Source organism: Uranotaenia lowii, chromosome 3 (assembly GCF_029784155.1).
Source record: "Uranotaenia lowii strain MFRU-FL chromosome 3, ASM2978415v1, whole genome shotgun sequence".
Classification (NCBI taxonomy): Eukaryota; Metazoa; Arthropoda; class Insecta; order Diptera; family Culicidae; genus Uranotaenia; species Uranotaenia lowii.
In genome coordinates, this window is record NC_073693.1 from 183,684,304 (window position 1) to 183,701,247 (window position 16,944).

A 16,944-nucleotide genomic window follows, 5' to 3' on the forward strand; every position below is an offset into this window, starting at 1 on the left:
TCTTTTAAAAGAAACTGGAAGCATTTTAGTGGATACAGTTGATTCGAAATGAACAAATTTGATTATTTTTTAACAACTTTCTTAACGTTTTTTTTTCGGTACCGGTTTTACAGCTTAAGAGCTTTGGAACTATCAAAAAAATGGTTGTTTGAGGTTGGATTTTAATGAGTCATCACTAGACAACACTTTCAGCTTATCAGAGAAATTTTTTTTGGACATTTCAGCGATCTACCCTTATGCCGTTTTCGTTTTTCTCCACTAGCGCGGGGCAAAACTTTTTCTGAATAAACAAACAGAATCGTTACCCGGGACGATGCAAATATATGGTTGCTATACTCACCCTTATGCTTACCCCAAACACTGACAACTTTTACGGGGTGCAACCGCCTGCTTGAGGTTCAAATCTCGGGCAAAACTAGTGGACTCCTGAATTAATAAACGAACATAATAACAGCAGTAAGGGTAAAACTCGTGGGTAACTAGGTTGCCACTGCCAATAAACGAAAACACTATTAGTTTTTCGCTTATTGAAAATTTAAAATGCTGGTATGAGACTTGACTCCCCTGATGACCCTCAACCGTAGTTGCCGATCATGTTTTTCACTCCAATGCTTGATTTGAACTTTGTGGACATTATTGACAGTGTTTGCATACTTATCCACCACAAAAACTCAGTAATTCTTTGAATAATCAACGGTTTTGTCAGCTATCAATTTGATAATGACGAATTTTTAAGGAAACTGTGCAAAATTATTTTTTTCTTTTTCTCTTGCATCGTACATATCTCAAAAACGCGTAAATTTTAAATTTGGAAAAAAATAGGTCGAATAGTACTTTTTACAGACAAAAAATGCTGTTAAAATTTTTAATATCCGATAACTAGTTAAAGAGCTATTAGCAAATGAAAGTGTCCCATTTCTAAAAGAACTAAGCTTTAGTCTATGATAACTAACAAATATTCGCCACTAGGCAGTGGACCCATGAAGTCTAACGCAACGTCGATCCAAGGACCGGCTGGAAGAGGCCTTCTCCCCATGGGTTCGGGTCTGTTTGGGCAGCTCACTAGTCTACAACCTTCACACGAGGATACATGTTTCTCGATTTCACGATCCATCCCGGGCCACCAAACCCGGTCGCGTAATCTGCGTTTCATTACGCTCTCCCCTGGATGGCCTTCGTGAGCAAGGTCTAGCATTCTAATTCGAAGAGCTTTTGGAACAATTAATTTACTTCTGCGAATTAATGTATCTCCGGTGAAACCTATTTCGGTTTTGAAAATTTCGTATGGCTTTGCCAAAGGATTATTCCAATTGTTACTTATGAGGCATGTTTTCACAGCCTGTAGTTCTTGATCCTCTCGCGAAGCTTTATCAAGTTCACTTGTATCGATCGCCGCTGACTCTTTAATCGCAAGAATTAGAAAAGGGCTGTCTCTGTCGAAATCTGTGGTACAATCGTTCTGAGACAATCTCGAAAGTGAATCTGCTATGTTGTTGCAGCCCTTACGGTACACAACTTTGAACGAAAAGGATTGCAACCTCAGTAACCACCGTTCAATTCTGGCACACGGTCGTGAATTTGGTTTAAAGATTGTTTCTAGGGGCTTGTGGTCAGTTTCCAGTTCGAAGGTGCGCCCGAGAAGGTAAACTGAGAAACGTTCCACTGCCCAAACTAGTGCCAGTGCCTCTTTTTCGGTCTGGCAGTAGCGTTTCTCGGTTTCGCTGAGACTTTTACTCGCATAACTGATAATGTGTGGATTAGAATCAAGCCGGTTATCTACAAATTGTAGAAGAACGGCGCCCAGTCCTACAGGCGAGGCATCAGCAACCACCCGGGTCCGCAAAGTGTTGTCGAAATAGTGCAACATTTTTATATCCGCAACCATTCTCCTCAGTTTATCGAAACATTGTTCATGTTCCGATGTCCAGACAAATTTAACACCTGATCATGTAAGCGCACGTAGTGGTGCAGTTCTTGTTGCCAAATTCGGAAGAAAACGACCCACATACGTCACAAGGCCTAGGAAGCTTCTCACCTCCTCCGAGGTCTGCGGAGCTCTAAAGTTTTTCAGAGCTGTGATTTTGTCGTCAGTTGGTTGCACTCCTTTACCCGACAATCGATGGCCCAGGAATGTTACCTCTGGAACTCGGAATACACACTTTTCGTGGTTCAGTAGAACTCCTGCTGTTCTCAACGTTGCTAGCGTTTTATTAAGTTCCTTGTCGTGTTCTGATAAATTTTCCCCGAAAATAAGGATATCATCTATAAAGTTTATCGTATTGTTGCAAGTTACTAAAATCTGCTCCAAACCTTTTTGGAACATTTCCGGTGCGCACGAAATGCCGAACATTAACCTTTTAAACCGAAAAATGCCCAAATGCGTAATAAAAGTTGTGATATGACGCGAATCTTTGTGTAATTCCATTTGATAAAATGATTCTTTGATATCCAACCGACTAAAGACACGAGCCTTCTTAAGCCGTGGAAGAAAATCATCGAACGTTGGCATAGGATGCGCTTCTCGCTTGATGGCCATGTTTGCTCTGCGCATGTCAACGCATAGGCGGAGATCTCCATTATCTTTGAGGATAGTAACTAGCGGAGATACCCATGGACTGTATTCCTGCACAGGTTCTATAATATCGGATGCTAGCAACGCATGTAGCTTTTCTTCAATTTTAGTCAACAAAGCTAGTGGTGGTCGTCGAACGCTTTGACAAACTGGAGTTACTGATGGATCGATGGAAATTCTTAGTTGGATACCTCTTATTTTCGGGAATACTTGTTTACTACAAGTTAGCTGACAGACATCAAACATTTCTCGTGAACTGGGCAACCCTAACACTAAAACTCCTAGCTCTTTGGCAGTGGCGCGACCAAGAAGTGGTTGGGATCCTTCGTTTATAACATAAAATGTTGCTGTTTTTTGAATTCGTCTCGCGTCGTCTCCAATTGATATGACAGCCTCAAAAACGGTTCGGGTAACAAGTGGTCGGAAATGTTTGCCATAAACTCTGAATGTTTTGTCTTTGTTGTGTTGCTCTTCATGTTTAACTCCTTCTGCTAGCATTTTATTCCAAGTTGTATCGTCAATGATATTGTATTGGCAACCAGAATCAATTAGTACTTGCACCATCACTCCACCGATCGTTACCCATAGAAGTTCCTCTCCAGCTTTACTATTAGAAATATAGTTCAGAAAATTACCTAAGAAGAAGAATTACCATATTGGTTAAAATCTCCTCAACAAACAGTCAAATATAGTAAAAATAAGAATACCTGATTCATCGTGCTCTTCGGTATCAACAGCATTAATTGCTGGACGCTTGAATCTATTGTTTCGAAAATTGTTACCCTGGTGTGGCACCTGGCGCTTCCGTGACCTATATCTGTCAGGACAGAACATTAAGAAATGTCCTTGTTTGCCACACTTAAGGCAATTCCTATCTAAAGCTGGGCACCTGCGATCCGGGTGTCGCTGATCTTTGTAGCCACATTTACCACAAGCGATTAAATCATCTCGGTAAGAGTTACGAAACGAGGTGCCAAGCGTGCCGCGAGGTGTGTTTTCATACTCATTTCGAAAATTTGGTCGATATACGTTTCGCGACAAACCTTGGATCCTGTTTACCACTAATTCACTCGATTGGTTGGTGGACGCCGCGGTGAATTGTTGAGATTGGAATTTTACTGCCTCGTGAGCATTTATAAGTTTTGTTATTATGTCAATATTCAAATTTTCCTGCTGCAGTATCTTCTCGCGTAAATCTGGGGCTGCGGTTTGGATCAGTTTGTCGATTACGCTAATTTCTCTACTCTCTTGCAAACTGTTTCCAAAATTACACATATTAGCCATCTCAGCGGTTCTAAGCAAAAATTTGTCAAACGATTCGTCTTTCTCCTTTGGTTTTAGCATCCAAAACTGTAATCTTTGATAAGCCTCGTGTTCTTTGGGTGCGAAATATTGGTCCAACTTTTGGATCATCACTTGGAACGGATCGACACCCAGGCGTTCTTCCACATCGGCACCCGGAATACTACTAAAAACCTCTTGCACATCTGGCCCCGCTCGTTCTTCAAACGAATTTTATTTGTGGTAGCATTTGCCAGAGCCATGTAATCAAACTGTCGCTTATAACGGACCCATTTTTCGCGAACTTCTGTTTGCGGGAGGCCCTTGAAAATAAATGGAGGCAGATCCCATCTATCCATTTTGAAATATCTCTTATTTCTCTCTTGACAGTTTTCAGAATTTTAAGCTGAAATAAATGAAAAAATAGTATAAACTTGTCAACTGTTCGAATTTATCTTTAACTTCCTCTTGGACACTAGCAAGCCAATCAATTTGAAACAAATTATTTCTATAGATTCGGGATTTGTCAAAGCTTTCTTAGAGATATTCTGCGGACCTGATCCAAACAATCCTTATTGTTTACTTCGCGAACCATCGCTCCCTGCACGATACCCAGATGTATCGGCCAAAACAATTCTCAAGATTGTTTATTTCGCGAAACTTCGCTCCCTGCACGATACCCAGATGTATCGGCCAAAAACAATTTCCATAATTGTTAAGTTCGCGAAACTTCGCTCCCTGCACGGTATAGAATACCGGCCAAAAGGATCTACCAGACGATCCGTCCTAGTTCACACACAGGAAATGTCCTGTACCTGCATGGTATCTCATATACCAGCCAACATTCACAGGTTAAAACCGCCACTGCAGACTTCTGTCAGCCTAGTGCTCTGCTCAGTACCCTTGTACTGGCCACTTTTATATCATTCCAGATAGAATCCAATACAGGTCACGCAGAATATCACTCATAACAAGCATTTGTAACGAATCAACTTTTTCATCTTCCTGGTGCTTTTTTTCTCGCACCTAACCTAACTTCCCGAAGCGTCTTTGAAAAATTTGGCCTAATATTTATTTGGTTCTTACCTGATTTTCCGACTTCCAACACTCGTCGCCAATATGTGGTACCCTCCGTTCACAACGTACAAATATTCCGGATTACACTTAGGTTGTAACAAATGTATTCTGTTTATTATAAAAGACGCAAATAGTAAAAGGCTCCCGATCAATCACCGACTCTTCACTTCAACGCTTTTTCTCTGAATCCCTCAGACCATTGTTCTCTCTTCGAATAGTGTTGTCCTGTTAAAGTCATTATATCAGTTCATGGTTTTTCGATAGGATATAGTCATTACTCACCACAACAACCAACGGCATTTTGTATTCGGGGAAACTTCGACATTCAACATACGGCATGCCAAGTCAGATGTAATTTCGGAATTATAACTCTGGTGTCCTTGTACATTCACCACCAGGCTGTGGTAACGAAGTCTAGCTTCGAAAACTTTTTTGCCGCTGTTCCAAAGCCTTGCATACTTGCAGGCGACTTCAATGCGAAGCATCAACTTTGGGGAACTTCATCGGATAATACTCGGGGAAATCATCTCGCTGAAGCTTTGGAATCGAGTGAACTTGTGGTCCTAAATAATGGCGATCCGACTAGATTTGATGTGAACCGTTCGTGGAGCTCTATTGACATCACGCTGATCTCATCAAATTTGAGTCTGAACTTCGATTGGAATGTAGAACAAACCCCATTCGGAAGTGATCACTTTCCAATTTACTTTGGAACACACATGGTGAACGTGACATCTCACAGGACAGGATTAAACACTAATAAAACGGATTGGGACTTGTTTGCCAACAAAATAGATGATCTTCTGTTCAATCTAGAGTTCAATTTGACCTTTGAACAATTCTTCGACAAAGTTTGGAGTGCGCTCATGCATGCTACTCCTGAATCTAGGCAATGCGTGAATCTGAAGAATGTTCCTCAGCCTTACTGGAATGAAGAGCTGACAGAGGCAAAAAGGGATATGCGGAATGCTTTTCGTAGGTGGAAACAGAACTTGACAGCAACAAATTACAACATCTATTTTGAAGCTGAACGATCGTTTAGAAATATGGTCAAGCGAAAAAAAGGCAAGAACACGGGTTAGAAACCTTACAATGGTCCAGTGTTATGCGCCAACTGACGTTGCCGATTTGCAGGAGAAAGAGCAGTTTTACAGTCAATTGAACAGCGTGGTTGAGAGAATTCCGAAGGGTGACATTCAAATCCACTTAGGCGACTTCAACGCAAAGATTGGCTCCGATAATCAGGACTTTGAGCGCATCATGGGGCGCCATGGTCTAGGACAGATGAGCGAAAACGGAGAGCTGTTTGTAGAATTCTGTGGCAACAACAACATGGTGATCGGTGGATCGCTCTTCCCCCATCGACCAGCACATAAGGTCACTTGGGTATCCCGAGATGGCCGAACAGAAAATCAAATTGACCACATCTGCATCAGTCGAAAATGGAGAAGGAGCCTTCTTGATGTCCGCAACAAACGAAGCGCAGACATTGCATCTGACCATCACCTCGTCCTTGGCGAGATACGACTGAGAGTTGCGCGTGTCCAACGGCGCGAGGAGAAAGTCGGGTGTCGATACGACGTACGCCGGTTGGAGAATCCAGAGGTGAAAAGGGCATACGTTGAACAGCTAGAATCCCGAGCCTCGGAGCTGCCGACAGACGGAACAGTCGAAGAACAGTGGTGTGGAATCAAGAATGCCTTTATCACGACGAGCCATAATACTCTCGGTAAAGTTTGTGGAAGACGAAGTGAATGGATGTCGGATGAAACCTGGAGGATGATCGATGATCGGAGAAAGGCGAAAGTCGGAATTGAGCAGGCATGTACCGGGTCAGCCAAAGCAGCCGCCCGCTTGATATATGCGGAGCTGGAAAAGGCAGTTAAACGAGCTTGTAGACGAGACAAGAGAGCCTGGACAAACTCCCTAGCCGAAGAAGGAGAAAGAGCCGCCGCCATTGGAGATATCCGATTATTATATGATATTTCTCGCCGCCTTAGTGGTGCAAGGACTAATGCAAGAATGCCGATGAAAAACCGAGCAGGTCAGCTGCTGACAGATCGAACAGATCAGCTCAAACGTTGGACTGAGCATTTTGATGAACTTTTCCGAGTTACAAATAGCAATGGCCAACAGAACCCACCGCTCGAGGCGCCCACAGTAAGTCGCATTAATGGCGTCAACTCGGAAGCGCCCTCGCTGGCTGAAATAGAAGCGGCAATCAAGGACATGAAATCCAACAAAGCGCCTGGAATCGATTGCATTCCTGCTGAAATGCTCAAAGCCGACCCTGCCTTGTCAGCACAAATGTTGCACCGTCTTTTCGCTGACATTTGGGATACTGCAACATTCCCGGCCGACTGGATGCAGGGTATCCTCGTAAAGGTCCCAAAGAAAGGAGACCTGACAGAGTGCGGTAACTGGCGTGGCATAACTTTGATCTGTACAACCCTTAAAGTACTCTGCAAAGTGATCCTGAACAGGATCCAGGAGAAAATCGACGCTACACTCCGACGGCAACAAGCTGGATTCCGATCCGGACGATCATGTGTGGACCACATCACAACGCTACGAATAATACTGGAACAAATCAACGAATTCCAGGACTCTCTTCTGCTGGTGTTCGTTGATTTCGAAAAAGCATTTGACCGACTGAACCACGAAAACATCTGGGCTGCTCTTAGACGACGAGGGGTCCCAGAGAAACTAGTCCATCTCATCGAAGCACAGTACGAGGCATTTTCGTGCAAGGTCTTGCACGACGGTGTCTTGTCCGAACCAATCCCGGTAACTGCAGGAGTGAGACAAGGATGTATTTTGTCACCGCTGCTTTTTCTCATCGTAATGGATGAGATCTTGACTGGATCGATTGACTGTAGACCAAACCGAGGATTGCCGTGGAATCCTTCAACCATGGAGCAACTGAACGACCTTGACCTGGCAGACGATATTGTTTTGCTCGCCCAAACACAACAAGACATGCAGAGCAAACTCGACGACCTCACCGAAAGCTCCAAGGCAGCAGGTCTCAAAACAATGTCGGAAAGACCAAGTCGATGGAGATCAACACAGAAAATCGTTCCAATTTCTTGGTAGCTGGACAACAGGTTGAGACAGTGGAGTGCTTCCAGTATCTTGGTAGTCAGATTACGCCTGATGGTGGTACCAAGAAGGACATCGAAACCCGGATCAGAAAAGCCCGATTTGCGTTTGCGAGTCTCCGAAACATCTGGCGGTCACGCCAGATCTCTCTACGAACTAAGATCTTTAACTCAAACGTCAAATCCGTATTGATGTACGGGTGTGAAACTTGGTGCACATATGCGGTGACGACGCGAAAACTGCAAGTTTTTGTGAATCGCTGCCTGCGGAACATCATCCGCGCTTGGTGGCCTGGCAACTGGATCTCAAACGTTGAACTTCATCGCCAGTATCATCAAAAGGCGCTATAAATCGAGATTCGGGAACGTAAGTGGAGATGGATTGGGCACACGCTGCGTAGAGATGAAAACGAGATTTGCAGAGAGGCGCTTGACTGGAATCCAGATGGGCATCGAAGAAGAGGCAGGCCCAAAAGCTCGTGGCGGCGAAGTCTAGCCGCTGAAATCCGCACAGTTGACGAGAACCTTGGCTGGCAGCAAGTGAAGACGCTGGCCCCGGATCGCCAGCAGTGGAGATCTTTTATCTCAGCACTATGCGCCGGTCAATCGGCGCTGAACCCTTAGGTAGGTAGGTAGGAAAAAAAGGCAATGCTGGCAGGCTTTCTGTGACTCCTTCACCAGTGATACATCACTACAAACTATGTGGCGACTAGCAAAAAGATTTAAGAACCGTGAATCTTCTACTGCAAAGGTAACACCGCATAAAGTTATAATCGAATTGTTGGATAAGTTAGCCCCTCAAACAGCAAGGAAGTCAAAACTTACTTTTTCGGATTGTCAATGTTGTGAGCATTCAACGAATGATTCACCTTTTAAAGTCAAAGACCTGCGAGCTGTATTGAAAACTGGAAAAGACTCTGCACCTGGCGTTGACCAAATTACGTATTCAGTTATCAATCGATTACCGTTTAATGCCCTGCGTCATCTTGCTGAAATATATAACGAAATTTTTAAAAACGGAAACATTCCAAATTCCTGGAAAATATTCAAAATAATTGCTATTCTTAAACCAGAGCAGGACGTTAACTCGGTGTCAGGAGTTCGACCTATTGCTCTCGCGTCATGCTTCCGAAAAATTTTTGAGCTGTTGGTGAAGGAAAAACTGGAGTGGTTCTTAGAAAGTAACCTTAAATTTCCCTTCGAAATATGTGGTTTCCGTAAAGGGAAAGGAACCATGGATGCCCTTTTTCCCCTGATCGAAGATTCAACAAGAGCATTAAGCTGCAATGAACATGTCGTGCTTTGTAGCATAGATATTATGATAATGTCCAAGTGGAATTTCTCATCAATGAACACAGAGCTTTACAAGTTCCTGAGTGCATTGTTCGCAACATTTACATGCTGTTTGAGGAAAGGATTTTATCAACAGAGCTAGAACACTCCAACATAATAACGAGAACCACGTGGAAAGGGTTACCGCAGGGTTCACCACTAAGCCCCATCTGTTTTAATGTTATGCTAGTCAAACTTTCAAATAGCATCCCTCAAGGTGTCAAAATCAACTACGCTGACGACACAACTGTAGCAATGAGAGGTCGAGATTTAAACGAATGCTGTAATGCGTTACAGGAAGCAGTGGACTCTCTAGCTCAAGGCATAACAGATCTAGGGTTTGAAATATCACCTAATAAGAGCAAGTGTTTGATAATTTCTAAACAGCAGCTGGAACATCCTCCTGATATTTTCATTTATGGGCAACCTGTACAATACACCAGAACGCTCAAGTTGTTGGGAATGCACCTTACGCAGAATCTCTCATGGAGTTATCACATATCAAAAACCAAGAAGAAAGTTACTCCGTTAATCAATTTTCTACGTTGCATTTCGGGACAATCCTGGGGTGCTCATCCTTCATCGCTAATCAAGAGTTACAAGGCTGGCGCTCGATCGTCATCGAATATGGTTCCGTGTTCATGGCCAAATTGAATCAACAGGACACTCTTACGTTGGACAGAATCCAATGGGCATGTATCCGTGTATGTTTAGGGTCAACCAAAACTACACATACCGGATCACTAGAAGTCTTAGCTGGATTGAATCCTCTAAAATACAGGAGAGAAATGGCGGTCATGCGGTTTATCAACAAGCGAGCTCATTTACAAACCTGGAATGAACTTTATGTTCAACCTGCTATGGAACCCGGATCAACAAATACTGGATTTCAGCAAACCATTCGTGAACTAAACGATTTTTTTTCCATTACAGAATGCCCTACAAACCCATCCGTGTTACCTTTTTCCGCCAAATGTGCGAAAATATGAGGTTGCAGTGGATCTATCGGTGTCTGCACTCATATCCCAGCCCCGCCAGGAAAGTGTACGGGAATTAGTGTTGAACTTGCTAGACGAAAAATATCAAGGCACGTTACTGTTGGCAACCGATGGCTCGAAGGAGTTAGCAAATGTTGGCTATGCTGTCGTTAACAATTTCAATGTTCCATTCGCAACACACAAGCTATGCCATGCAGCTTCAATCTACACTGCCGAGCTTCTAGCAATCAGAAAGGCAGTTCAAATTGCTATGGAACATCCAATAGGACAATTTGTTATTATTACGGACAGTATGAGCTGCTTAACAAGCTTGCAAAGTTTGAAAGCAAATTCGTCATATTCGATGGCTTGGTATGAAATTAAAGACATGGTGAAAACTACTCAATTTAGAGGATCCAAAATAACTTTTCTTTGGGTTCCATCACACCGTGGAATACCTTTAAACGAGCTGGCCGACCAAGAAGCAAAGACTGCGTCCAGACAAAGTATTGCTGATAACTATATCATGACCACACATGAGGTCTCATTTCCAAGCAATCTGAGATGTAAACAGCGATGGCAGAGAAGCTGGAATACCGGGTCGAAGGGTCGCTTCTGCCACAGTATCATCGGAAATGTTTCATTACAGCCATGGTTTAGCCAGTGCGATTATAGCAGAAGGCAGGTTGTAATACTATCCAAGCTTATAAGTAATCATTCACGTTTACCAGCACATTTGTATCGAAATCGAATAATCCCGAATAACAGTTGTGAATGCGGCTCGGCGAATGCTGATCCAGATCATTTTATTTTTACCTGTACGAATTATGGAGAAAGGAGATGGACGATATGGAAAATCCTGATGGAGAAAGGTGTTGCACCGGATGTACAAACAATGCTAAAGACACTCAACGCCGACATTCTCAAGGCAGTGGCAATTTTTTTTTTATAGATTCTAGAATAGATTTATAATATTATATAATTTTTTTTCTTCTTACCACTTGGCCCGCTATGTGGAATAAGTCAAGCCAATTTTATTTATAAAAAAAAAATTATAGTTCTGTTACCTACCTCAAAGATGGCTGTTTTTTTACGTTATACGGAGTCGTAGAAAAAAAAAGAAAAAACATGCTTTAGAAAAATGCTACAGAGAAGCTATAAATTTATTTATGCCGTATTTGTTTTACCCCTGGTGGTCCACCGGTTGGCCACCAGATGAAACAAATATGGCATTAGAAAAATGCTAGGTACTTTGGCTCATAGGTACATGAGCTTTAGGTTGCCTCTTATGTTTTGTGAAAAAACACGTTTCAAATGCACATAACTTTGTCTTTAAGCAGCAATAGAACATTAAGCGCTTTTCAAATAAAATATTCAAAAATATATATTTTAAATAAATAAATCCAACATGAAAAATCGTAAATAAGCTTTAAAAAGCGTTCAAAAACATCGTCTACATCACCAAGTATTCCATTTTGTAACCCATTTCATGTTGCTATTTTCATTTCGAGAGACCAAAATGGGACGCCGTTCACTCCTTCAAGAGTTATGGAAGACATAATGACAATAAATCTTTGTCTTTGCATCGAAAACTAACAATAATCCTCGAACGACTGCACTCACATGTGTATGCAGATAGCGAGCATTTATAACAGTACCATCAAACGGGGCATCATGCATCCACATCATGATGATGACATAGTTTCTTACATCGTGAGAAAGTTTTTGAAAGTTTTTGATTCTATGAATATCAAAAAAATCGAGCAATAGATGCACACATTTTTACATTTTTCGATGCCGTAAAAAACTTTTCCCAGTATAACGAATTAAGCTTAATAATATCACCAAAAAACTTTATATTGTTATTAGGGTAAGAACACTATATATTGAACACCATCTTTGGAATTCAACACATTTGTGGACAATAAATGAAAACGAAAGGTTTTTCTGATAAAATTTTGATAGCGTAGCTTAAGCTTATTTCTCAGCTTCGAATCGATATATTTTTTTCGCGGAAATATGTTTTGAAATTATTATTTAAGCCTTTTTATTCAAAATTACTTTTGCCCCAATGATTAGGTAAACACAATGATTCAAATATTGAACAGGCAATGTTCTAATTATTGAACATGTAAACATTGAATATCATTGTATATATTTAGGGGTATTTCGCTTGATAGTATGCCTTGCATGGGCGATTTTGGTTGAGCTAGCAACCAAGAAACAGTTTGTTTATATTTCCATACACCAACCGATGTTTGTTCAATAACTGGTACATGCATTTCTTTACGAAACGAATACTGCAAGATTGAACGTTCAATAATTGAAACATTGGCGTTTTCTGTGATCCAATGATTGAACGCTTTAATTTGTTAAATTTTAAGAAAATAACGATAATAAAGGCTGCCACTCTTCCAGAAATCATTCAAAAAGACTTGGTTGAAAACACTCATATCACGTTTATTTGCCTTTTATCCAATTTTTCCTCCAGTCGAAAGCCAAAATTTGAAGACATATTCTAGTGTCGGGGATTGTGGCTTTAAGAGTTTTAGGGAAGAATGCCACCTAGTGGTAAATTCCTGGCAAATAAAAAAAAAATGTGGCTTTAAGAGTCCGAGATTCTTGATAAAAATTTGAACAGAGGTAGCAAATGCTTCAAAAGTGGCATAATGAATTTTGATTCGTTTTTCTACTGAATATTATTGTTTTATTGGTAAATGTTTTACTAGTGTTCAATATCAGGTACTTGTTCAATAACTAGAAAACGGTTGGTGTAAAATTATTTTTCGTACAATCACTATATTTTTTTAATATTAGGCCGGAACAAATTTCAAATCCTTAGTTTGTCACTCGGAGTTGAAACATCGCAAGGGGAGGGGGACAATAAAAAATAATAAGAAAAACAAATAAATTGGAATAAATTGCACGAAAACTTGTATGCAACCATATTGCATACTATATCATTGCACAAAACCTATAAATCTAGTAATTTTTTATCGAAAAATTCAATAAAATCAAGAATACAAAAGGTGGAATGACTCCCATCATCCAAAATTTGTTTTTTGGTCTTGTAATCTTTCAGATATTTGATATTTTTTTCGAAATTAACATAAAATACTTCAAACTTTATTTATTTCCCCCCTCAGGGTTTTTGGAAATTTCGAAGGGGGGGTGACAAAAGAAGAAATTGATATTTGTTCCAGCCTAATGTGTGACATTTTGTAGAATACAAACAATTCACACACACACTCATACATTATGATGCTTTGCTTCACACGCCAAGATGCTACTAGTCATATAATGCAACAATCAAAATAATCGATCATGAATGATAAATGAAAAAAAATCTCCTCGAACAGGAATCGAACTCGAGACCTCTGTGACATCTTACCAATAGGTCAAACCGTCAGGTCAAACCAGTTTACGGTGATGCTGTAGCTCTATCATTCAGTTGGCTACATCGAGTTGAATTCACTGCTAGATGATACAGCAGAAAACGCTCATCGTGCCCCGATTAATTGGGCTCTGTTCGCCCTGAGTCAACAAATTAAAGTAAAAATGCGTTTTAAAATTGATTTTAGTGAAAAACCAAAAAATTAATGATGGTAAAAATTGAGAAACAATGTATATAGCATGTTGCAGTGCGTACATTATAGATCAAGATGATTCAAAGATCATAAAAGCTTGTTTCCTGGTGCTTGAAAACACTTTTCGTCACTTGAGAACATAGATGTTTTTGTTTAAATATTTCTGTAAAGATGTGAAAAATTAATACTATAGGGAAGTACAAAAGTATTCTTCATAAAAATTTATTCAAGTAAATGCATACTTTTGTATAAAAGAGAAGTGCTCGTTATAACCCGGGTGCTCGTTATGCCCCGGTGCTCGTTACGCACAGTGCTCATTATGCCCCAGTGCTCATTATGCTCCAGTGCTCATTATGCCCCAGTGCTCATTATGCCCCGATGCTCATTATACCCCGATGTTTATATGCTCATTATGTCCCATTCTTTATATGCTCATTATGCCCCATTGTTTATATGCTCATTATGCCCCATTGTTTATATGCTCATTATACCCCATTGTTTATATACCCATTATGCCCCATTGTTTATATGCTCATTATACCCCATTGTTTATATGCTCATTATGCCCCATTGTTTATAAGCTCATTATACCCCATTGTTTATATGCTCATAATGTGCCGTTGTTTATATGCTCATTATGCCCCATTGTTTATATGCTCATTATGTCCCATTGTTTATATGCTCATTATACCCCATTGTTTATATGCTCATTATGCCCCAGTGCTCATTATGCCCCGATGCCCATTATGCCCCGGTGCTCATTATGCCTCGGTGCTCGTTATGTCATGTCCATGTCATATATATACCAGACCCCGTTCGTTTTTGGCAACATGCCCGAACATTGTCATTGTTGCCAAAATCGAACGGTTTTTTCTGAAAAGTTTTTCTTTTATTTTTACAAAATAACTAGTTTTTTTTAACTATTAACGTTATTTTAAGTCAATTTCCGACAATTTTTCGAATTTTTATAGTTGTTTTTCTCATGTTTTTGATGCATTTTACACTATTTTGGTTTTGTTCATAATCTTTGTTTTTTTTGTCAGTTTTGCTGTTTCTAATCGTACTTCATAATTTTTAAGTTATTTCATATATACATACAGTTGCGTTCAAAAAAGAATGAAACACGTGAAGCTGCGCACCCACTTCTAACTTTGACAAGTTGCCATTTCTCTCTCGGTTAATATTTTTTCATGAACTTTTCACACAGTCTAATTCAACTATTCAACTAACGCTCTGCAAAATTTGAAGTCTTTACAATGACTGCAAACAAAGATACAGCTATTCCCGTAAAAAATGTAATGTATCTTTGACAATTTTCATTGAAAAATCTTGAAATTTGGTCCAAAGTTGTAAAAATGTTTGATCTAGTACATGGGTAGCCAACATTTTCAACAGGCGGGCCAAATTTCAGAAATGAGATGGGGGTTGGCGGGCCAAAAAAAAAAAACAAATCGTATCAGATTTCTGATAACGCTATAAAAACATTTATCTAGTTCACATCGAGTATAGAGTCATCCTAATAAATCTTTTTGTTACTTGCATATTCTTACAATTTTTGCTCCGTTTTAAAAATAGTAGAAATATTGCACAACACGAAATGAATTACCCCTCCCAACTTGTGTATGCACGTCATTTTTTTCAAGAGATGAAAAACCTCCTCGATTTTTCCATCCCAGAAATTTCAAATCGCGTTACTACAATGGAGATTTAGTCAATTGTATGGTCTCCAAATATAGAAAAATGACCGTTCATTTTCCAATTTTTTCAAGTTTACCGTTCTCCTTAGAAAAATTTGAAGCTTAGCATGTTAAAAACCAAAAAATTGGAAAAATTCACAGAGCAAACTTTTGATGTTTTACATAAATTACATAAGTTATCAAATTTTGATGGATGAAATATGTTGATGAAATACAATTTGATACGATCTTACTATCTTCCTGAGGTTATTCAAACTCCTCAATATTAAAACTAGACTCCGCTTGAATGTCTTCACACCAAAACCTAATCGGAAAACATTGAAAAATGAGTGATGGAATTTACAGATACTGTAAAAAATACCGTTCAATTTTGATCATTTAAAAATTGTAATAGTAATTGTGTTTTTATTCAGCGACGGTAACTTTTTTTTTGTAAATTTATATGAGGCCCCCAGAGCCAAAGGGGTAAAAGTGCAAAAAATATCAATTTTGAGTAAATAATGCCAAGCGATGCTCCATATTTCAAATTAGATTCCGTTATTTTTTCAGATTTTTAAAATTATATTCGCATAATTTTACGTATGAAAGAAATAGCGAATGTCCGAAAAATGTATGGAAAATGACCAAACACAACAATAGACTGGCCCATAACAAAAAAAATCTTTATATTCCACGCGGCACCCCCTAGATTGGAGCATATAAGTGAAAAAAGGACTTTCTGAAAGTTTCAGGTCTTTTGGCAGAAGTACAAGCTGGCGCAAAGGACTTGAAATTTGTATGGAGATTTTCGGAAAAATGTATGAAAAATCGATATACTTTCACTCTTTGTGTTCTAAAATATGTTTCCAGTATGCTAGAAACTCACACATTCAATTGCAAATAACTTATCACAGTCAACTCGTACCGCGTTACAATCTTCTTCAAACTTGTTTGTCATTGTTTGAACTACAATTCTTGAAATTCTGAGCTTTCAAATTTCAAGTCCCTTGCGCCAGCTCGTGCTTCTGCCAAATGACCTGAAACTTCCAGAAAGTCATTTTTTCACCTGAATGCATCATTCTTGGGGGTGCGCCGCGTTGAAAAAAATGTCGTAAAAATCACCCCATACAAATTTGGGCCAGTCTACACAACAATTTAAAAGCGCATTTTCTCGAAATAAGTTTTTATATACTTTTACCCCTTTAACTTACATTAATTCAAAGAGATTTTCAGATCTTTGATTAGAATTTAGTTGGTGTTGATTCAGATTTACCTAAATGATATATCCAGACCAGGAAAAAACGTCAAATTCTAAGAACATGGCTTTGAAAAAGGAGCTCG

General features: G+C 39.8%; 2 protein-coding genes across 2 annotated transcripts; both read right to left on the reverse strand.

Annotated features, from left to right (window-relative positions):
* Positions 1-934: 934 nt before the first annotated feature.
* Positions 935-1,885, reverse strand: LOC129752906 (uncharacterized protein K02A2.6-like). Its single transcript, XM_055748693.1, has one exon. The coding sequence runs from the start codon at positions 1,883-1,885 to the stop codon at positions 935-937; it is 951 nt and encodes a 316-aa protein (XP_055604668.1).
* Positions 1,886-1,945: 60 nt separating this feature from the next.
* On the reverse strand, positions 1,946-3,856 carry LOC129752907 (uncharacterized protein K02A2.6-like). Its single transcript, XM_055748694.1, has 2 exons — positions 3,280-3,856; positions 1,946-3,207 (listed from the first exon to the last, which is right to left on the reverse strand). The coding sequence occupies exons 1-2, from the start codon at positions 3,854-3,856 to the stop codon at positions 1,946-1,948; spliced, it is 1,839 nt and encodes a 612-aa protein (XP_055604669.1).
* Positions 3,857-16,944: the final 13,088 nt, after the last annotated feature.